Genomic DNA, 23,427 nt, shown 5'->3' on the forward strand with positions numbered 1-23,427 from the left:
AGGACTCCAATTCTAATTGTGTTACTTGAAGCAAGCAAGAGGACTCCTTGATCACCACAAGTGGATCCTTGGCACCCTAGTTCCCAACTTTGAATTCTTAAGTTTCTAAATACACACTTCACAATTACTCCCTTTAATTCTAGATTTAGATTCATATCTTTTTCTAGTTCTACTTCTAGTTACTTTCAGAATATACACGAGATTAGTCCCTGTGGATTCAACCTCAGTCTCACCGAGATTATTACTGCATCGCGACCCTACACTTGGGGTTGTTAACAAGTTTTTGGTGCCGTTGCCAGGGACTAACGGTTGCGTCTTTTCTGAGATTAACTAGTTTTGGAATTAGTTTAAGATTAGGGTTTTTCTACTTTCTATTTTTAGGTTAGGGTTTTTTCTGAATTATTTTAGAAATTAACTTAGCTTTCTATTTCTAGGTTTAGAAACTTTCCTTTTCTGGTTTTAGAAACTAATTTACTTTCTAATTATAGGATAGAAACTTTCTTAATTTGTTTTTAGAAACTTTCTTCATCTATTTTTAGAAACTAATTTCCTTTCCTTTTTCTTTTTTAGAAACTAGTTTACTTTCCTTTTTCTTTTTTAGAAACTATTAGAAACTTTCCTTTTTCTTTTTTTAGAAACTAGGTTGCTTTCTTAGTTCTTTTTTTTTTCACAATTCAAATATTCGAATATAGATATGGAAGGAAATAAAAGTTTCAATCTAGACACAGATGGATGCCCTAAGCGGTAATGCAATCGGAACACCGACTTCTCCTTTAAGGACATGGCACTCAATGGCATCGCAAGAGTATCATCAAAAAAATATATTCCTCCATGTTAGTAGGATTAATAACATACTTACTATAAATAAATTGTACAGTTATTTAGAAAACAGATCTGTAAATATCTTTCCTGAATTAGGCGATATAAATGCTGTAATTAGGTGATATTATGCTGTAATTAGGGGATATAGATGCTGTAATTAGGTGATATTATGCTGTAATTAGGGGATATAGATGCTGCTGTAATTAGGGGATATAGATGTTGCTGTAATTAGGGGATGTTACGCTGTAATTAGGGGATATAGATGCTGCTGTAATTAGGAGATATTATGTTATAATTAAGGGATACTGTAATTAAGGGATATATTGTAATTACGGAAAATGATTTCTATATAAGAAAAGGACCTCTCAATTGAGGGTCAGGGAGCAAATCTGACATGGTATCAAAGCCACTCTCTGCAACCTTGTCTTTGGTCCAATTTTCGTAGTTCTAGGCTCTGGTTTTCTGGTTTCTTGGGTGCGGGTTTTGGTTTGCAGTTTTTTTGGTGCATTTCGAGAGATTCTAGCTGCAGCTAACAACTCCAACTCAGAAGTCTTTCAAACTCGGTTTACAGGGAAGAATTATCCTGCCTAGGAGTTTCAGTTTCAACTTTTTGTCATGGGAAAAGAGTTGTAGGGTCATGTTGATGGGAGTGATCCAGCACCTACAGATCCTACGACGTTGGTTCAATGGAAGGTGAAAGATGCTCGCGTGATGACTTGGATTCTTGGATCTATTGATCCACTGCTTATACTCAATTTAAGGCCGCACAAGACGGCTAAATCGATGTGGGAGTACTTGAAAAAGGTCTATCATCACGATCATTCCGCCCGGCGATTTCAGTGGAAACTGATCTAACTGCCTATTCCCAAGGTACACTCTCTGTTTAGGAATATTTCTATAGTTTTCAGAATCTTTGGGCTGAGTTTTCCGACATTGTGTATGCCGATGTGTCAGCCGAGTCCCTCTCTGTTATTCAAGCAGTTCATGAAGTTAGCAAAAGAGACCAGTTTTTAATGAAACTAAGGCCAAAATTCGAGTCTATTCGCTCCAACCCGATGCACAGGGATCCTTCACCATCTCTTGACGTGTGTTTGGAGCACTTCTTCGAGAGGAACAACGTCTTCTTACTTAATGTTCGCTTCCGCAAGAGAATGCTGTCACATACGCTGCTCAAGGCAAAGGGAGGGTTCGAGACATGCGTACAGTTCAGTGCTACAGTTGCAAAGATTATGGGCATATTGCTGCCATTGTGCTAAAAAGTTCCGCAACTACTGTAAACAGAAGGGGCACATCATCAAAGAATGCCCAACATGTCCTCAAAACCGACCCGTGAATGCTTGTCATGCTACTGCTACTAGCCACACTTCGGATGGGGTAACCAACACTCAAAATCTCTCCAGTGTCATCTTCCACTGTTGTTACACCTGCCCTTACACCAGAAATGGTGCAGCAAATTATTGTATCGGCATTTTCCGCTTTAGGGCTGCAAGGTAAGGGTACTATACATACTATACCCTCTCAATCCTCGCTTGTTGACTCCGTTGCATCTAATCACAAGACCAGTTCTCCTGATATGCTTAGCAATGTTCGTAAGTACACTGGTTCTTCTAATATTCAAGTTGTTAATGGCCATCGTTTACCGATTACTGGGGTTGATGATATCGCACCATCACCTACTAATATTTTTATATCACCTGGACTTTCTACGAGTCTTATCTCGGTTGGACAATTAGTGGATGATAATTACAATGTTCGGTTTTCTCGTAATGGTTGTCATGTGCAGGATCCGGTGTCGGGGAGGACAATAGCGAAGGGGCCTAAAGTTGGGAGACTGTTTCCATTATACTTTTCCATTCCTAGTATCATTTCTTTGGCTTGTACTACAGTCTCCAATAATTATGAAGTATGGCACAAACGTTTAGGCCATCCAAACAATGTTGTTTTATCTCATTTGCTAAATTTTGGTTCGTTGGGAAAAAAGATTATTCTTTGCCTCATGCTTTGTCTTTTGATTGTTCTACATGTAAAATCAAAAAAAGTAAGATTCTTCCCTTCCCTTCTTCCGGAAGTAGGGCAAAGAATTGCTTTGACCTTGTTCATAATGATGTATGGGGCATTACTCCAGTCATTTCTCATGCTCATTATAAATATTTTGTGACATTCATAGATGACCATAGTCGGCATACTTGGGTATATTTTCTGCGCTATAAGTCTGAAGTCTTTGCTGTTTTCAAATCGTTTCTAGCATATGTTGAGAATCAATTTACCACTAGCATTGAGACTTTACGATCTGATTCTAGTGGAGAATATATGTCTTATGAATTTCTTGAGTTTCTTCGTCACAAAGGAATTGGTTCTCACCGCTCGTGTCCTTATACGCCTCAACAGAATGGCGTGGCTGAGCGCAAAAATCGACATTTGTTAGATGTTGCTAGGACCTTGTTACTTGTATCTTCTGTTCCTCCTAAATTTTGGGTTGAAGCTTTAGCTACAGCAGTATACTTGATTAATAGGTTGCCTTCTAAAGTGCTAAATTTCGACTCTGCATTCTATCGTCTGCCTAAACAGCACCCTAGCTTTCTTGACTTACACACTTTTGGCTGTGTCTGTTTTGTGCATCTACCTCCGCATCAACGTCACAAACTCTCTGCGCAATCTGTGAAATGTGTCTTTATGGGATATAACTTATCTCAAAAAGGATTTGCGTGCTATGATGCTTCTTCCAATAAATTTCATATATCTCGTAATGTCATTTTCTTTAAGCATCAATATTTCTTTCTTAGTTCTATTACATCATCTCCTGCAGTTTCTGTTCTTCCTCACTTTGATGATTTCATATGCTCTCCTGAACGTTTCAAGCCTGGTTTTGTGTATAAACGCCATCAACCAACTCTACCCCTTCCTGTGTCTGATCTGCCGCCTGATCCCGTTTTGCACCCTCCTCGATCTGGCCGTACTTCTCATCAACCGGATAGGTATGGTTTCCCTCATACCTCCTTCACGGCTACTTTATCAACTGTGTCGATTCCTAATTCCTACTCACAAGCTGATAAACATGAGTGTTGGGAAAGGCTATGCAGGAAGAACTTTAAGCTCTTCAAGAAAATCAGACTTGGGACATGGTCCCTTGTCCTTCTCATGTCAAGCTAATTGGGTGTAAGTGGGTTTTTTCTGTGAAACTTCAGCTCGATGAGTCTGTGGACCGTTATAAGGCTCGTTTGGTTGCCCTTGGTAACCGCCAGGAGTATGGGGTTGACTATGAGGAGACCTTTGCTCCTGTCGCTAAAATGACAACTGTGCGTACTATTATTGTCATTGCAGCCTCTCAGGGATGGTCCCTTTGCCAGATGGATGTGAAGAACACATTTCTTCACGGTGATTTACAGGAAGATGTTTACATGACACCTCCTCCTAGCCTCTGCTCGTCGTAAACATCGAATGTGTGTAAGCTGAAGCGCTCTCTATATGGTTTGAAACAGGCTCCCCGGGCCTAGTTTGATAAGTTCCGGGCTACCTTACTTCTATTTTCTTTCATCCAAAGCCAATATGATTCTTCGTTGTTTCTTCGTACGACTTCTGTTGGTATCGTTCTTCTTCTGGTTTATGTCGACGACGTTGTCATCACTGGGACTGATTCTGCCCTCATTGATCAACTCAAGCAGCATCTTCATGATTCATTCCATATGAAGGATCTTGGTCCTCTCCGGTATTTCCTCGGTTTGGAAGTTCAGTCCGATTCCTCTGGGGTTTTCCTGCATCAGCATAAATCCACGGAGGACTCGATTTCCTTATCTGATTTGCAGAACTCCTCTCCCATGGATACCCCTTTGGAAGTGAATGTCAAGTATCGGTGTGAGGAGGGTGTTTTGTTAGTTAGTTGGTAGTATCAATTATCTCACTATTACACGGCCTTACATCTCCTTTGTTGTCCAGCAAGTCAGTCAATGTATGCAGTCTCCTCGCCACCTTCATCTTGCCGCGATCCGCCAAATTATTCGATATCTCTAGGGTTCCTCTCACCGTGGCTTATTCTTCTCTACTGGTACTCCTCTTCGCCTTGTGGCTTTTGGTGATGCTGACTAGGCAGGATGTCCTGATACTCGTCGATCTGTCATCGGGTGGTGTATGTTTCTTGGTGATTCACTTATCTCTTGGAAGAGTAAGAAACGGGATCGTGATTCCAAATCTTCGACCGAGTCCGAGTACCGTACCATGTCGGCAGCCTGCTCGGAGATTATGTGGCTCCGTGTCTTACTTGCTGAACTAAGTTTTCCTCAGTCTACTCCCACTCCTCTTCATGCTGATAATACGAGTGTTATTCAAATCGCTACCAATCCCGTCTATCATGAGCGTACCAAACATATCGAGGTGGACTGCCATTCTATTCGGGAAGCTATTGATACTCGGGTTATCTCTCTTCCACATGTCTCAAGCGACCTTTAGATAGTGGACGTCTTCACCAAAACTATGACACGACTACGTCATCAGTTTCTTGTTGGCAAATTGATGCTTCTTGATCGACCAGCATCAATTTGAGGGGGGATGTTAGTAGGATTGAAAACATACTTACAATAAATAAATTGTACAGTTATTTAGGAAACAGATCTGTAAATATCTTTCCTGAATTAGGCGATATAGATGCTGTAATTAGGTGATATTATGCTGTAATTAGGGGATATAGATGTTGTAATTAGGTGATATTATGCTGTAATTAAGGGATATAGATGTTGTAATTAGGTGATATTATGTTGTAATTAGGGGATATAGATGCTGCTGTAATTAGGGGATATAGATGTTGTAATTAGGAGATATTATGCTGTAATTAAGGGATATAGATGCTGCTGTAATTAGGAGATATTATGCTGTAATTAGGGGATACTATAATTAAGGGATATATTGTAATTAGGGAAAATGATTTCTATATAAGAAAAGGACCACTCGATTGAGGGTCAGGGAACAAATCTGACACTCCACACTAATGACCCCCACCAATCATCTGCTTCGTCTAAAGGTCCTGAAAAACACAATAAGAAGGGGGGGGGGGGGTGTTGAGGGTACTAAATAATTCATGGATTTTTTGAGTGAGCAAATAGATAATAAATTGAGAGGGAAGTTGGATACATGAAGAACTGAGGGCAAGTGCATGGTAGGAGAGAGCTTCATGGAACCAACTCTAGATAATGGAGTTTGATTTCCATCAGCGACGGTGACAAAGTGAGACCGAGTAAAAGGAGAATAGGAGCTAAATAGTTAGGCGTACCCATCATATAAGAGTTAGCTCCAGAATCAATTACCCAAGATGTAGAAGAGGCAAGAAGAGCAGTACCTAAATGAGCTATAGGGGCTCTAGAAGTATCAGGGACCTCATGTACATGCAGACGCATCAAGGCCTCGTAGGCCTCACATGACAAGAGAACAAAATCACATGCAATGGACCTCTCGGCAGATGGCTCTTGAGTTTTCTCAGAATCAGAGGTAACATTCCAGCTACCAATACACCCACCTAGGATGGGTGGCCCGCGAGTTTCCAGCAGCGATCAATAGTATGATTTGAGCCCCCACAATGAGTGCAGATGCGAGATCCATCACGTCCACGTCCTCGGCCATGGCCACGACTCCCACGTTCCCTATCAATATCACGGCCTCTACCTCAGATACTTGACTTAGAATCTCGCCCACGTCCTCAAGCACCCCATCCAGGGTCTCTAGATTCATGCATAAATGAGGGCCGATCTCCAACATGAGCACTATAGGCAGATTGATCGGACGAAACATAGGGAGAAACGAACGATGTTGTGACCCTTTGGCATATGGCATAAATAGCTGTAAGAGGGAGAGGGTTCGTGACAATGATGTCTCCGAACACCATGATACTCAAGATTGAGGCTTGAATGAAATTGCATACTTCTAGTCTCTTCACGCTGCTTCCAGATAAGCTCATAGTCTACGGTACAATTGGAAGGGAGAGGATGATAGAGGTCCAACTCATCCCACATTCCTCAGAGACCTAAAGAGTATTCCTTCAAAGACTTTGAATCTTGTTGAAATCTTCCAATGTCTGAAATCAACGTGAATATTCTGGATATATTTTGAGCTTCCGAGTACATGTCATAAAGAGTATCCCAAATCTGTTTTGCGGAAGTTAAGAACATGACAGAATTGCTCACAGATGGTTCCATGTTATTAAGGAGCCAAGCCATGACTTGGTAGTTTTCCTTAGTCCAAGTCTTGAAGTTATCATTTGTTGAGTTTGGAGCTTCATCCATTATATATGAGAGTCTATCTCTTCCCCCATAAACAATTTAATTGATTGAGCCCACTACAAATAGTTATCGCCATTCAGCTTTACAATAGTGATTAACAAGGGATGAGCATCCGATGACCCATACTAGATCCGGAAAGTATCTTGTCTTCCAAGGGGTCCACACACACGAAACCCAAGGAGCAACAACTCAGGGTGGGCTAGGGAGGTCCAGAGACAGATGAAAGGAAAGAAAACACACAACAAGGATCACCACAGACTTGACACAGGCATAAACGATGCCTTACATGAAAAGATAACCCCCCAAGATATCTACCAAGGATTGCGGTGCACTGCCAAACCTCCAAAAACACAAAAACCAGTACCGAAGTACCCTGATATGGCTCAATAACACCTCCAACTCTCCATTTCTTCCAAAAATAACTCCATGAGAAGATGGATAGAGCAAAAACGACCCAACATATGTGATAAATCTGAGGAACAAACTGCTGATTTGAGAAATTTTGACGAAACCCTGAGAATTGGGATTTTTCAGCCGGAAGGAAGAAGTGACTCAAACATACCTCAAATGAGCTCTATAAATCTTGTAAAAATCACCACAAATCTTCTAAAACCGAGATCTATCAAACTACATTCTTCCCAATCAAAAAACAAGTTGTACGATTCGTACCTTTGTTGACGTCAGCCACACGATTGCTGACGTCAGCAAATTCCAATGTCACCAATCAACGCGAGAAACTATGCTATGATGCCAAGTTGGATTTGAGAGAGTTGAGGTGTAGAAGGGTATAAGAAGATAAAGAAGGAAGAATAAGTATGAGAGAGAGAGAGAAAGGAAGTGGCAGAAGTTCATTGTTGTGTTCGGACAAAAAAACCCTAACACGGATATTATTCACTTAGAAAATAAAGGAGAACATGCTCCAAGGGAGCACACAACACAGTGCACCCAAAACATAGAATACATGCTCTAAGGGAGCACCCAACACCCTACACACCCAATACATATAAAATTACCCACTCTAAATACTGAGCTTTCCTATAATACCTTCGGTTAGGCCATCGGGTCTTTTCTTACTACCCCCATTCACATCCTTTTGGGCCTCTACATTGCCCATTTAGAGCCTTCAACTTGTACCAAGTCGCTCCTAACTTTCACGGTTCCTGGTCCCCATTGCCCATGACCAAACCATCCAAATCTACGTCCCCTCATCTTATTACATATTGGGGTTATTCCTAAGTTCCCTCAAATGCATTCATTCTAATTCTACCCCTCATCTTGCCACTCAAATTGATTCCATGACTTTCATCATGAATCCAAACCGAACTTATGCCATAACTTTCATCATGAATCCAAAACAAAATTTATTATATAGCAAATTAAATTAAAAGTTCTATTGAATTGGAAGTTATGGCAGAACTACATTGCCACTGCCTTCTCCCCATTAAATTTTCCCAACTGTCTATAGTTACCACAAAAACTAATATCAAGCATTTTTATCTTCTCCCCATAGTCATTTAGATGGTTGTTACCAGGAAAGAATGGTTTGTTCCATGGCATGTCTTATGCCTAAGAACATGTGATCTTTCATGGATTTTTATCGGTAAAGAAATCAATTTTATTGAAAGGGGGTAGGAGAATGATGGATAAATGCTTCCACTAAAAAGAGAGAATCTAGAAATGTCTTCCTTTAGTAAGTTCATCAACAACACAGTTGTTGTCTCAATGCATGTCAAAAAATAGTCTTGAAGTCCTACTGAAAGATTCTTGACCTTGATCTATAGTTGCACAAAGAATGAAGAGAAGCACAACAAATATGGTTGCAGGAGCGGGAAGCGCCTGTTTCAAAATGTTAGCAAGTACAAATGACTAGAGAGCGGGAGTGGGAGCTGGAGCAGGGGGTTGATTCGCACAATTCAAAGCAGGAGTTGTACCTAGGTGGAAGATTCTTACAATAAATCACAATGTATACACGTTTCATAAACACAATTCTCGAGATTCATTTAATTTATATGTCAAGATCCCCCATTTAGACACTGAAAATTCTAAATTGCTAGACTCACCCATCCAAGCCGTCCTGAAAAGACATGATGAATGGTGTCATTCTCATCTATTAGAAAACACTTAATGCCAAACCAGGACCTGAATACCCCAAAGAGGAACCATCAAGATATAATTTCTACCATTTGATCAGAGATGGATGCTACCTCTCCATAACCTACGTGCCAATATTACTATCCTGGATTAAATCCCCACAACAATAATGAAATTCCAAAGAAGGCATGCCTTTGAATTATTTTCAGATGAGCCCAACTAACAAGCGTACACTTGATGCTTTTCCTTCCCCCACGACTCTAGCCTAACAATATCGAAAAGAAATTTGTCGATCTCTTTGATTCCAAATTCACTGAAGAATTGCTAGAGAAAGCATCATCAATAAGATCTTGAGGCTTGGTCAACTATGATCGTTCTCATGTTCCCAAAACCATGGATCTAGAACCCATACCTCAATTTCACCCATGTTTTATCTTATAGACATATCAAGAGGAAGGTATTCATACTCTTCATGACCAGTGGTTTAAATATTGACAATAATGGTCGATATATCCCACGACAGATCTTGTATCCCACCTATGCGATACAAAACGCACGTGTAGTGCCCACTTGTTTGATCTGGTGAGCATTTTCAATTTCCGATCGGTTTTTTGTTGAAATTATGTTAAATCAGTGTCAAATGGTTACAAATCCATTGGTTATTCATGTTTTTCATGAAAAATCATGGAGTTGGAGCGTTGATTTCGATATCCATTGGTTTTTCATGTTCCCTATGTTTTATTTCAAAATTTTTCTTCAACCAGCTATCAATTAAGACTAATTTTGAAGTATTTAGGAGTATTTGATGAAATGATCATCACATACACTCTAATTTCAAATTTTAACTATAGGTGATCTGATTTGGGGAAATTTGGGGAAATTACAAATTTTCACAGATTTCTCCCAAATTGCTTGCAATGTTGCACTCCAAACATGAAATCAAGCATTATGAGGGTTGAACTACTGATTTGTTAAGTCCTTGCCAATTTTTAAAAAATAAATATCATTTTTTAATTAAAAAAATTTATTTTTATTTTTATTTTTTTTGAAATTTCCTTTCAACCAGCTGTCAATTGAGACTAATTTAAAAGTATTTAGGAGTGTTTGATGAAATGATCATCACATACACTCTAAACGTTATGCATTCAATTTGAATATAATTGCATTAGTTCAGTCAGACAGCACATAGCTTAGGACCCTATACAAAGGAAACCTATTATGCGCATTTCATTTTTGAGATGTTATGATTTAAAAGAATGTATTAAGGTCTTTTTTAACAATCTCTGAAGTTTCATTGAAAAATTCAACCATTTTCCCAATGTTTCCACATGTTTCCCAAAAAGTGCGATAAATTACCCGATACAAACGATATATCCCTTGCAATAACCGATATGTATTTGTATCCTAAGGATGCCATACGTAACACGATATCGATATTTCGAACATTGTCATTGTTTGAATTATCTCTAATATTATCGAAATATCTCTGATATTATCATTATCTCCAGATTGGCGATATCGATAGCACCGGTAGTATTAAAAATTCCAGGCATCAGCAATATATCGCTATGTATCGATATCACCAATATTTTCAATAATGTAAATTCCAAGCGTCACTTGTATTGCCAATTTATTGATATCGCCAATATTTTTTACTGTGTAAATTCTAGGTGACGCTTGTATCACAAGTATATCGGTGATATTTCAAGAATATCGCCAATGTAAAGATATCACAAAAAGTTTGTTTATTAAAAAAATTTATATTTCGATATTTTTATGAGCACATTGTTGTATGCAATTTTCAATTTGTCATTGTTAATATTGATAATACCTCAATATTATCGCTATCGCAACCAGTGTTTTAAATAGCGGTAGCGTGTTGCGTAGCGTTCAACCCTCCGTAGCGTGTAGCGAAATAGAGTAGTGTGTAGCGTAAGCTACATGATACTTCTATTTTTTAATTTAAAAATAAGAAAAATATGATAAATAGTAAGAATATATATATATATGTCACATTCTTCAAAATAAAAATCCCACAGGTAAGAGCATCAAGTATAATACAAATGTCACATTCCTCAAAAATCAAATTCTCAAATTCTCAATTAATAGTCTCTACACTCTAGTGTCTAAAGGTCATCTACATCTAAGTAGAATACAAATCCCACAAGTAAGAGCATCAAGTACAATACAAATGTCACATTCGCATGTGGACCACACCACAAAAAACAATGCATAAACACTTACACACGCAACACAGTGGTCCCCATGTGGGCCACACCCTAGAAACAATGCACATCCACACATATGCACACCATAGTGGTCCCCATGTGGGCCACACCATAGAAAACAATGCAAATCCACCCATGCACACACCTCAGTGGCCCCCACGTGGGCCATACCATAGGAAACAATGCATAGCTACAGAGATATTGAAAAAAAAATGATAAAGAACAAAAAATGCACAGTAACCAACATTTAAAAAATAAATAAATAAATAAACTCAAAATAACTAATTCTTTTCATTGTACAAGAAAAGAAACTCACTAAGGGGAACAACGTACCTATTGTTGTCTCAAGAGGAAATTCAATCAATGAAAACTTTGAAATTTGAAGCTCCATGGCCGTCCGGAACCGGAATTAGGGAAAGCTGATTTCTCCTTCATTTCTTCTCCAATGATCGTGAAACCGCACCAAATGGACCTCCTTATAGGCTCCAACAATCGGCCAAAGAAGCCCCTTCGATGGGCTTTTGGATCGCAAGATTGAAGACAGGGAGAAGAAGTTGCGTTCAGCGAGGGCCTTCCAAGGGGTTTCGAAATCCCTATTCGATTTTCTCTTTTTTAAGTTTAGTTTAGGACTTCTTGTGGTGTGAGTTCACCACCATTTTTAACAGTGAAATGTTATAAAAAAATAAATAAATAAATAAATCAAAAGAGTGCAGTGTGCTACACTCTACCTGTGCTACATGCTACACATCTGTAGCGTACGCTACGACCCTTGTAGCGTACGCTATAGGGGATTTACGCTATTTGGCACGCTACAGACACTATTGAATACATTGACTGCAACATGCGCGATATCAAGACCACAATCTTTCGTTTCGTTTCGTTTCCAATTATCAATGATTTCTTGGCAAAATATCATAAGTTATCGATATTCTGCAATATTGATGAATGTTTGGATGGAAGGTTGCGTGGACGATTGGATGGTTAGATGGGATGGATGGGATGGTTAGATTGTCTCTTACGACAACACACGCTTTTAAGCCACAATAAATGGAAACTTATTGTATATTCATTCTTTTTGCAAATTTTTTATTCTTAAATATGCAAATATGTGTATTTTAGCATCTCCTGAACTTTCACGGAAAATTATACCGTTTCTCCATGTTTTCCCACGTTTTTGGTTATCAGCAATATCGATATTGTTTTTGTATACCCGGCCAGTGAAACTTTTAGTGATACCGATACTAAAACAAACTCTAGGTTTAACATTGAAGAGAGTATATATCATTTAATCTCTTATAAAGAATTTTAAAAGAAAAAATTACATTTTTCTAGACAATTCTTTTTTTCTATAAGGTTTTTCCTAAATGATTATTGAAGCCCTCACCAATTTAAAAACATAAAATGAAAGCTGGGTGAAGTTTACAATAGAAGAAAACAAGAATAACTTGAATTGTAAATAGGGACTTGAATCGTGAATCGTAGGATTCAAATCATAAAATCGTAGGATTAATATGAAAAGGGATTCAACTCAAATTGTAAATATTAGGATTTTGATAACAGGTTGCCAGATTCTTATCTAGGTTATCTTGACTTTCATGAAAGTCCTTCATAATGGCCCAATTCTTACCCATCTTCCTATTTTTCTTGTGACAATCACTACCCCCTCCCATTATTATGAGACAGGAAAAATATGTTGGTTATAGAAAAACAAAAATATCATCGAAAGCCAAGAATGTTAAAGGATGCAGGAGGAAGTGTTGAGGGAAATCGAGAAGGAGATGAGAGTGATCAAGGAAAAGATTGCGAAAGATTTCAAAGAAATCTCAGAGAAGATCAAAACTTGCTCACAATCCTCACTGATTGAACATGAAAAAGCGAAATGGATCTCAATCTGTCATATCTGAAATTCTCAGGAAAGGCGTGTTTGCAAAAAGAGTGGCAATCTGAGAGGAATCCATCATTGGATTGCTCAATGGATCCATGAATAGATTTGCTAATGGATCAACGGTCGGATCGGAGGAAGTTCCAATCAAATCAAAAGATCAGTTGACGGACAACCTGGTAAAAGAGACGAATAGATCGACAGATTTGGATGGCTCCAAAGGTTAGATGGTTAAGAATGAGATGAACATCTTGATGATCAAGATGGATGTGTTGATCCCATCTTTATATCAATCCACAGGAACATATCAGATGCCAGTGATGAAAAATGGGACCTCACGACAACATGACACCGATAAGAGGCAAGGGACGATGCTAAGATCAGCACTCCAACATCCAAGACAATAGAATCCGCTATTACAAATGAGGTGGAAGTTGAAACCCAGAACAAGGAGGACAGCCAGAAAGTGAAGAGATTGTGTGTATTTCAACATCGAATTATGCACAAGCTGTCGGTTAGACAGGTAGATCTTCACCATCAATTGCCATCAAAGTCAAAGATTTGATACAAATGTGATCTTTGCCATAGATTAATGCAACCGACATTAACTCGAGGACAAGTTCTTTTCAAAGCCGAGTGGAACTGTTGCAACCAAGGGGCCAGAAAAGCCAGCTGATCAAATATCTTAAGAATCCAACCGTTCAGATTTCAGACCATTGATGATCTGGAGCAGATCAATGGTCTGATGATAAATTTAATGACGTCTACACTCAGACTAGATCATGGGGCTAAGGGAATCAATCAGGTGACTCTCAAACTCTTAGTATATATAGGTTTTAGGATTGGATTTAGCCATGGGGTATTTAATACTTTCCCTTTTCTATTTTCATCACTCTTTTGGTAGGCCACTTTTAGGGCACCAAACATTGTCAGAACGACACGAAATTGGTTCCATTTGATAGCCAATTGAGTGAACTTTCAAAGAAAGAATCCCAAATAATGCAATTTTGACATCATTTGAGTGAATCATGGCCAATTTACAGAATATCCATTCCAAAGGGTTGTGATGAATTTCAAGGCCATTTTAGCCTTTTTCATAAGTTAACACTTTCTTTCTTTTGTTTAAATCCTATATAGGGCTATGATTGAACGGGTGAAGCATTATGATGGATTGGAAATAAAAGTTCTTGAAGTTTTTAGTATTTCTTTGCTCTGGAAGATAATTTGAGAGATGACTTTTTGTGATCACTAATTCTTGACTAGAGGATCATGGGTTCTTTTATACAACCTTGTTTTCTTTTCTTTGATCCATTTACATCCCCAGCGCTGTAGGGAAAAGGCCAAAGCTAGGCTAGGGCGAACCCCGGTCCTGCCCTATCCTGACCCACGGCTACCCTTGGTGGGGAATTCCCATCCCCATAGAATAGAGCATATTAGAAATGTCACAAAATGTTGAAAAGTATGGAAGATTCAATCAGAATGTACAAAAATCTAGATGAGCCTAAAAAGCGTAAACAGTATTCTAGAAGAGCGTAGCTAAGCACAAAAGCTTTTACAAGAACGAAGAGTTCTCATGTAGATTCTAGAATGATCTTGTAACTAGATGTAGGAAGAAGCACACAGAAGTTTCTAAAAATGTCTAAATATGTGGAGAATGTTTTCAGACAGTAGACATAATAAATCCAAACCAGTAACGTCAGAATCTTGAGACAATAATTCTATGATTGGAGAGTTGTAACTTGTAAGAACATGAATCAGCTATGCCAAGCCAACCCTACTAAATGATACTTTATGAGATTCAGGATAAAATTAAATTAAATTTAAAAAAAAAAAAAACCTCGATTTGGTCACAACTCGGTCAAGACTCCCTCAAGACTAGGTTGACTTTACCTGCCTCAACTCAACAAAATTCAGAGAAAATTGATCAAACTTAAAACTCGACCCGACTCACCAAGATTTTACAATATTAAAAAATTATAAATATTAAACACTAACGAATTGTGGTGTTCAAAACTTTTTTAAAAAATTAAAAATTTAAATTTAGAAAAAAAATTAAAAATTTAAAAAAAAAAAAAAAGACTCATCGAAGTTAACTCCAAAGACTTGAGATGAGTTTTCAAATGTTAAAACTTCAGTATAAATAGGTGAGAGCCCACTATTGAGAACCACCACAACTTCAATATGGTAAGTGTTGTCACCTCTCTTTTCAGTTGTAATGAAGTGCAAGTGCAACTTTCCTATTACTTGTTTATGCATATTATTATTTGCATTCAAATTCACTTAGAGGCACAAGACAAGTAGCAGCAGAAGTAGCAGCAACAATTGCATTCTATTGATAATCAGATGTTGGTTGCTGGTAGCAACAACAAATATGATGGCAATGTAAATGGTGGGGGAAAACCATTATAACAGTAGCAGTTGTGATGATAACAATTACGAAAGTGCATGCTGTCTGACGTATGTGATAAGAACCTTAACCAATGAGAAGATAACAAACATGCTTTTGGTGATTTATACAGATCCTTTGATAAATACAAGAGTATATGAACATATGTAGGTAAGGTTTTCAATAACATTATCAGGAAGTGTAGCCTGGACCAAAAACTGGTGTACAGACAGCATTGGACATTAAGGACCAGTATCAGCCACAACTTTTTTGGGGCAAAAAGAATTTGAAAAGTATCAGGAGAAAAAGGTAAGAAAAACATAAAACACCAGTATCTATCATTTTTTTTTTCAGCATGTATCCAATTGTGTCTTGGACCATTATTTGGTAAGAATGCTATAAGTAGGGCTGTCAACAAGTCGGGTTCAGGTCGGGTCCAGGCTTACCCATACCCAGACAGATCGAGCCCTGGGTCCCTACCAGGTCAGGTCCCATTGGGTCCGGATACTATATCTGACATCGCAAACCCGGATCCTGTCAGAATGTTGGGTACCTGTTGGGTCTGGGTTGTGATCCATGAAACGTGGACCATCCATGATTCACTTGAACCGTCCCGATAATGTCATCGTGGGAGATTGCTCTCCAACCTGCTGCTTTTTAGGAGTGAAAAACTTTGTTGGAGTTATTTGTTACTCTGTCAAAATATAACGCTTAATACACAGGCATTCAAAAATTATACACTTCAACCATTATACATGGTTTGTGGGACAAAGTAACACCAAAGACAGATAATACCTTGATAATCGGTGGACATTTGATGAAAGGTTCAACCTTAACAATTTAATAAAGAAATGACTTTATTATTTTTTCTTTTTCTTTTTTTTGAACGAAGAAATGTCCATAAATCATATTACACATTTTATAATCAATATAATTCTAATGATATGCCTTTTCTAGTGTGGGTCCAACTATTCAAACGGTATCAATTAGTGACATAATGATCAAACATGAAGTATGGATAAGTGCATGTGTTACTCCACGAATGTATTAAGTCATTTTTTATTGGATTATTTCTTGGAAATCCAGCTGGCTTTTGATCTTAAGTTGTAGTGAATTTTGTAGAGGAATCTTCTGCACCACCTGTTTTACATGTGTAAAACACCCATGTGAGCCCAACATCAAGTCTGTGTGACATCCACTCCATCCATCAGTTGAGGTTATGCTAGGCCCTGGAGCCATACACAAATTAGATTGGCAACACCACAGGAAACAATGAGATATGACGTGAACAATAGGTTTGTGTCTGGGACCACCATGTTGTGTATCTTTCATCAAGACTTGTTCATCGAATGTAACTCACTAGGATGAAGACAAGATGCAGAAATCAGCCTGATCCAAAACTCAAGTGAGATGTCCCACATAAACTCAGAGGTTTTAAAAACAATTTACATTGATTCCATTGGTGTGGCACGTACAAAGTTTTTATTGGCTGACCCTTTTATGTACAGTGAATAGAGGGGTTCTCACCTGATGGATGAAGTGGATTTCACATATACAACACGGTAGGCGCTACATAGATTAGTTGGTGTAAGCATGCATGAAACGGACCGGTAGATCATTCCTGACAATGAATTTTAGCATTAAATGCCGTAATCTTAACCTATCCCTAATGTAATAGGTATTCTACCGTAATGTCAGTGTATAAAGATATATAATATATTATTAATCAGGTACATTAGGTACCCAATACCCGACTCAATTGGTCCTGGTTTCTAAAGAGGTACAAACAAGGCAGTGCACCCTAACTCACCAAATTTCAAACTCAGGTCCCAAATTCAGATCCAGACATATCTTAACAGGATCAGGTTCCTCAGGTGCCAGCGGATCCAGGTATAGGTTGACAGCCCTAGCTATGGGTCTACTTGATCTGATGAAAGTCTACCAAATAGGGCCTGATAAAAAAAACAAATCAAGCATTGTTTGATAATTCATGACCATTATATTGAAATAAAACCCAAAATAATAATAATAATATGATATTTTTCCCTCTGCTAACTTCTCCTAAAATGATTCGTTCCGCTTTGATTCATCAAGTCTCATTCAAATCTTCTTTTCCTTTTTTTTTAAAATCGGCAAATCTAATTGAATCTCATTCAAAAATTGTGTTTTGATCCCCAAAATACTCCTAGATCTAGTATAAAATGTGTTTTAAAGCTTTCTCTACAGTTGAAATGAAGAAACAATTGAAAAAATTAGAGAAAAGTTGGAATTGTTTTTCCCTTTATGGTCATATTGGCCAATATGAGCTGATATGGCCTTTTCTTTTCTTTTTTTTATAGTTTTGAAATGGACCAGTTCAACCCCATATCAAGTAACAGGGGCGATACCATAACCAATTTTCAAAATCATGTATGTAGGTCATAATAGTAAACCCTACGCATACAAGAACTAGGCTAAAACCATCATTTATTAATCAAATTTGTATTACTTTTCATAATGCTAATTAATTCTGTTTACTAATAGTTTCCTGAAATACAGAATAATTGCCTATGAAATGGTTCGCTGGATTGTCATTTGATCGCCAACACTAGCGAATGGTTCCATCGATGTCTGGTTCACTTTTGGCCTTATGCTCTCTGCTATCAACAAATGCTATGGTTTGGATTGACATGCATGCATGCCATTACACTATGGATGAGACACCAAAACTCAAGGTTTGAATTTCCGATGTTTTGAGTTACCGTAGTCAGAGCCAATTTCAAGACATCTAATATATTGTCCCTTGTCCAACTTGACTTGTTTGATTAGGAGGAATCCACGGAAAAAGAAAATGGTTTCCCTCTGGATGGGACCTTTTCTGTTGTTTGATATTCAAGGAATACCACAGATTCTACATTGTAATTATTAGCATTAGCATCATGGAAATTCTCAAGCACAAGATACGAGGTAAAATTTGTCTAATGAATGTAGGTAATGCAGGGGCATTTCCACACCGGGCTCAAGTGGGGGAGCCCGTCGGATGCGAGGACACACTCGGGGTGGGTGACCCATGTGATTTGAGGCCCACTATGGAGGTCTCATGTTCGAGACTCCTCACCAAGGGTGATTAATGCAAGGGCATTTCACACTGGGCTCGAGTAGGGTATCCCGTGGGATGCGGGGACACACTCGGGTGGGTGGCCCAAGTGATTTGGGGCCCACGAGCCCACGAAGGGGGTTCAGCCGAGGTCCTAACCCATGAGATGTGGAGCCTAGGCTATGAGATAAAGGGATTAATTCGTCATACTCTAACAGTTCGAGCTTTTAGAGCAAGTGGTTAATTGTCCTGCATCAAATTGGTATCATAGAGGAAGATCTTGTGTTCGAGACTCCTCACCGGGAGTGATTAATGCAGAGGCATTTTCACACTGGGCTCAAGTGGGGTAGCCCGTGGGATGCGGGGACACACTCGGGGTGGGTGACCCATATGATTTAGGGCCCACGGGGGAGGTCTCGTGTTCGAGACTCCTCACCGGGGATGATTAATGCAGGGGCATTTCACACCGGGCTCAAGTGGGGTAGCCCGTGGGATTCGAGGATACACTTGGGTTGGGCGGCCCATGTGATTTCGGGCCCACGAGCCCACGAGAGGGGTTCAGCCGGGGTCCTAACACATAAGATGTAGGGCGTGAGCTATGAGATAAAGGGATTAATTCGCCATACTCTAATAGTTCGAGCTTTTAGAGCAAGTGGTTAATTGTCCTGCAACAGTAGGATATCCACTTAAAGCTAGTTTTGATAAGAGATTTCCATGGTAAAACTTCCAGGTGATATAATTATAATTCTCTTCCATTTGGATTGCAACAAAACATGCTAGATTCTAGGAAAAGGGAATTTAGGGCATTATATCTCTATCGTAGAAAAGGATATTGTAATCATTGCAGAATTGATTTTTTTCTTTTTTTTACCATGGAATTCTCTTATACAAACAGATAACCAATTTGGATAAAAAGATTTGTGGTAAATCAATTAACAAGTGATATGATTGCAATTCTCCTCTGTTGGATTACAAGAGATACACTGGATTCTAAGAAAAGAGAATCTAGAACATTTCCTACATGTTTGAAAACAAAATCGCAATCATTGTAGAATTAATTTCTTTTACCATGGAATTCTCTTATCCAAACTACCTCTGTTGGATTACAAGCAATATACTGGATTCTAGGAAAAGAGAATCCAAAACATTTCCTAGATGGTTGAAAATAAAATCATAATCATTGTAGAATTAATTTCTTTTACTATGGAATTCTCTTATCCAAACTACCCTGAGGACAAGAACTAGTTTGATTATGAGGATTTCATGAGAAAAGAAAACATTTTTTCTTGATTTGACATTTTTCTCCTATTTCATTTGCATGGAAAATCATGGATACCAAAAGATCATCAGAAGACTTATCCACATTTGCTTTTCTCTAGGACAAGATACGAAGTGACCATTGTCTAATAGAAATGGGATTTCACATGAGCTTCCCATGCAAATCAAACACAGCCCACTTTTCGAATCCAACTCTTTTACCATGGCAGCAGGAATCATCATGACCATTTTGGTTTCTTTTCCTTTCTTTTTCCCCTTATCAAACAGGCCCTTGAGGATCAAACAGACCCCTCATTCTTGGAATCCTCCAATTTACTCTGACAGCAGAATTCATGATTATAAATCCCTTTCTTTCACCATGGGTTCCTGCTTATCAAATAGGTAAATATACATCTATACTGCTAGAGAATTTATCTGTAAAGGCCTACACAGAAACAATATGGTCCTATTGGGTGACATAGAAAAACCATTGCAGCTCATTTTCATCCAATAGGCACAAAGGGAGGTGCACCCATCAGAATTTCAACCGGTGGTTCACAGTACAACGCTGTGCCCTCCTGAACATCCAATGGGCCCAATATTTCAGTAGAGGAAAGGACATATGAAGCACTTCAGCTGGATCGTTTGAATCCAACACAAGATTGACTGATCCGCACGTGTGCTGGAGCTGGTAAATCACCATCTCCCTTGGGGAAATGAAACTGACAAATGAGCTGCATTAAGAAAGGTACTAGGGGTTTCCCATAAACAGATTTTACAGGAAAAAAGCAAAAAAAAAAAAAAAAAAGTCCACTAATCATGATGTTGACAATCTTCTTGTAGGTAGCCCCAAATTTATCAAAGAAAATGTACAGTAATTCACCAAAACGGAAAATACCAATCCCTAGGGGTAAAAATGAATTCTTAAACAAGAACTTCAAAAATCTGACATTGAAATCGCCAGGATAAGTAGATCTAAATACATTTTGTAATTGTCACGGAATTTACACAAACATAAATTCAGTGAAATTACATCAAGTACTTCATACCTCAACTTTCCAAGCACGATACCAGAGTCATTAGAACGAGTTAATCCAATATCTTCAGGAGAAATAATTTCATATGTGCCTTTATGCTTAAGCATTCCATCCTACAAAAAATTGAAATCCATGAAATTGGCTATAAGCATTCAATCATTATTGGCATGAAATAAGGCCAGACAAAATGTAGTGAATATAACAAAATAGAAAATATGGGCACGAATACATAATCCAAGACATGAATCTAGATCTACGCCTGTTTTGATATTATGCTAGCAAAGGTAAATGGCAACAACAAACTTGAGAAGTGACACCAATCATCATCATCTAAACCTCATACCAACTAACTGGGGATCAGTTACATGAATCCTCTTCCACCATTCCACTCTATTAAGGGTCCTAACTTCAGTTAGACCATAGGTCATCAAGTCTTTTCTTACTATCTCCACCCACATCCTTCTAGGCCTTCCCCAATCCCTTTTAGAGCCTGCAACTTGCACCAACTAAACTCCAACGAGCCTAGTTCTTGGTCAACAATGACCACATAAAGTTGAATTTTTGATAGATATGTGGAATGTAGAGAACAGAGACTTCTCAACGAAAAAAAAAAAAATGTAGAGGACAGAGAATACTCTCCAAATATAGCAAAATTAAAATAAAATTTAAAAAAATATATCAATTAAGTTTATACTTCATGCAACAGCATGTCAAGATCAAACTTGAACCAAACCTATATTGATGATCTCTAGAGAAACAACAATCATTTCGTATTTTGAATTGAGTGCATTTCTTGAATTCCACTCCATTTCTAGTATATATTCATGGAATCAATTCACCGCTTTATATATAATGCAAGGTCCTAATTTCATTTACTTATCTTAGGATTGTGTTTGGTCCTCATACTTCATACATAGACAAATCTTACTAGATGCATAACTCAGGATACTTTCCCCCCCTTGGGTTGATCCTGACAAATTTCTCAAAAGTTTCTTAAAAATCTAAGAAATTTGGGAGAAGATGTATTTTTCATAAATCAAAGCTTTGATCTAAGAGAAATAGGGGAAACTTGCTCAAAGGGGGTATCTAAGACGTCTTTCCACTCTTAATGGGTGTCGACATACCAAAAAAAAAAATCTTCATGGTACCGAAAAGGGTATGTCACAACATTACGCAGTGGCACCCACTCGCACTTAAACATCACATGTTACGTTGCTATAAATGCGTAAGCATGGTGATAGCACCTTGCTAAGGGTTACGCGAGGCGCAAGCAGTGTTTGAGTTATCGGCGAGAAATCGATAATATCGCCGATATTATCGGTGTCGCCAGACCTGCGATACCGAAACCCCAATATTTCGTTTCTCTTCTAGATGTCGCCGATATTTTCGATATTATCGGCGATATTTTCGGATCACTGGCCAAATCAGCCAACTCCCCTATAGATTTCGATAAAATAGGCAAAACAAATGCCGTGTTTTCGGCGACATTAGGCGACGACCCTCTTATTCGGAAAAAAATATAGAAAAAGAAGAAGAAGAAGAAGAAGAAGAAGCTCTCTTACCTTTTTACTCACGTGGTCAACAGCGCCGGATCTTTCAGAAGAACGAAAAACCTAAAATCCCCTTTTTCCTTCGAATGGAATAGCTTTGAAAGGAAACTGGATTCTACCTAGGCTTACGGGGATTTGATTTGGGATTTGAAAAAAAAATCGGAATTTGGGGAGAGATTTTTGGGAGCTTTAAAATCGCCATGGTCGGGGGTCGGTTTATCAAAAAAAGGGAAGTGGAATGGGTGGTGTACACACAGTAGCTGTATAGCTGCTGTAGGTACGTGGCGTGCGCAGACGAGCACTAACGCTCCTCGAGCTCCGAGTTGTACGAACGGTTCAAAGGAGATTAAAGTTACGTGGGCCCCACAGTGATGTATTTATTATATCTACACCGTTCATCTATTTTTAGAGATTATTTTAGGGCATTATCCAGAAAATGAATCATATCCAAAGATCATGTGGACCACACCACAAATAGCAGCGGAGATAATGATTTTCACCATTAAACAATTCGTTGGGCCACCATAACGTTCTGTAGGCCCCACCATGATGTATGTATTGTATCATTACCGTCCATCTATTTTTCGAGACAATTTTAGAGTATGAGATCAAAAATGAGGTATATCCCAATCTCAAGTGGACCACATTACAGGAATAATGTAGACCATTAAAAACCTTTTGAGACCTATAAAAGTATTGGATCAAGCTAATATTTGATTTTTGCCCTCATCTAGGTCTATATGACGTAATCATACAGATTGAATATCAAATAAATAGTACAGTGGGCCATAGGAGGATTTTAACGGTGGATATCCAATCATTATTGTTTTCATGT

The 23,427-nt window shown here is 38.4% G+C and overlaps 1 protein-coding gene across 9 annotated transcripts in view; it reads right to left on the bottom strand.

Moving 5' to 3' along the window:
- Positions 1–23,427, bottom strand: part of LOC131240061 (2-isopropylmalate synthase A-like) — an 80,265-nt gene that overhangs the window by 26,019 nt on the left and 30,819 nt on the right. For all 9 annotated transcript variants that reach the window (XR_009168594.1, XM_058238072.1, XM_058238071.1 and 6 more), the window contains exon 6: positions 21,055–21,155. Coding sequence is in view for 8 of the 9 variants with exons in the window: in XM_058238072.1 (XP_058094055.1) it covers positions 21,055–21,155 (101 nt within the window). In the remaining variant the exon portion in view is untranslated. The remainder of the gene's footprint in view (positions 1–21,054; positions 21,156–23,427) is intronic.

The sequence above is a fragment of the Magnolia sinica genome, chromosome 3, assembly GCF_029962835.1.
Source record: "Magnolia sinica isolate HGM2019 chromosome 3, MsV1, whole genome shotgun sequence".
Classification (NCBI taxonomy): Eukaryota; Viridiplantae; Streptophyta; class Magnoliopsida; order Magnoliales; family Magnoliaceae; genus Magnolia; species Magnolia sinica.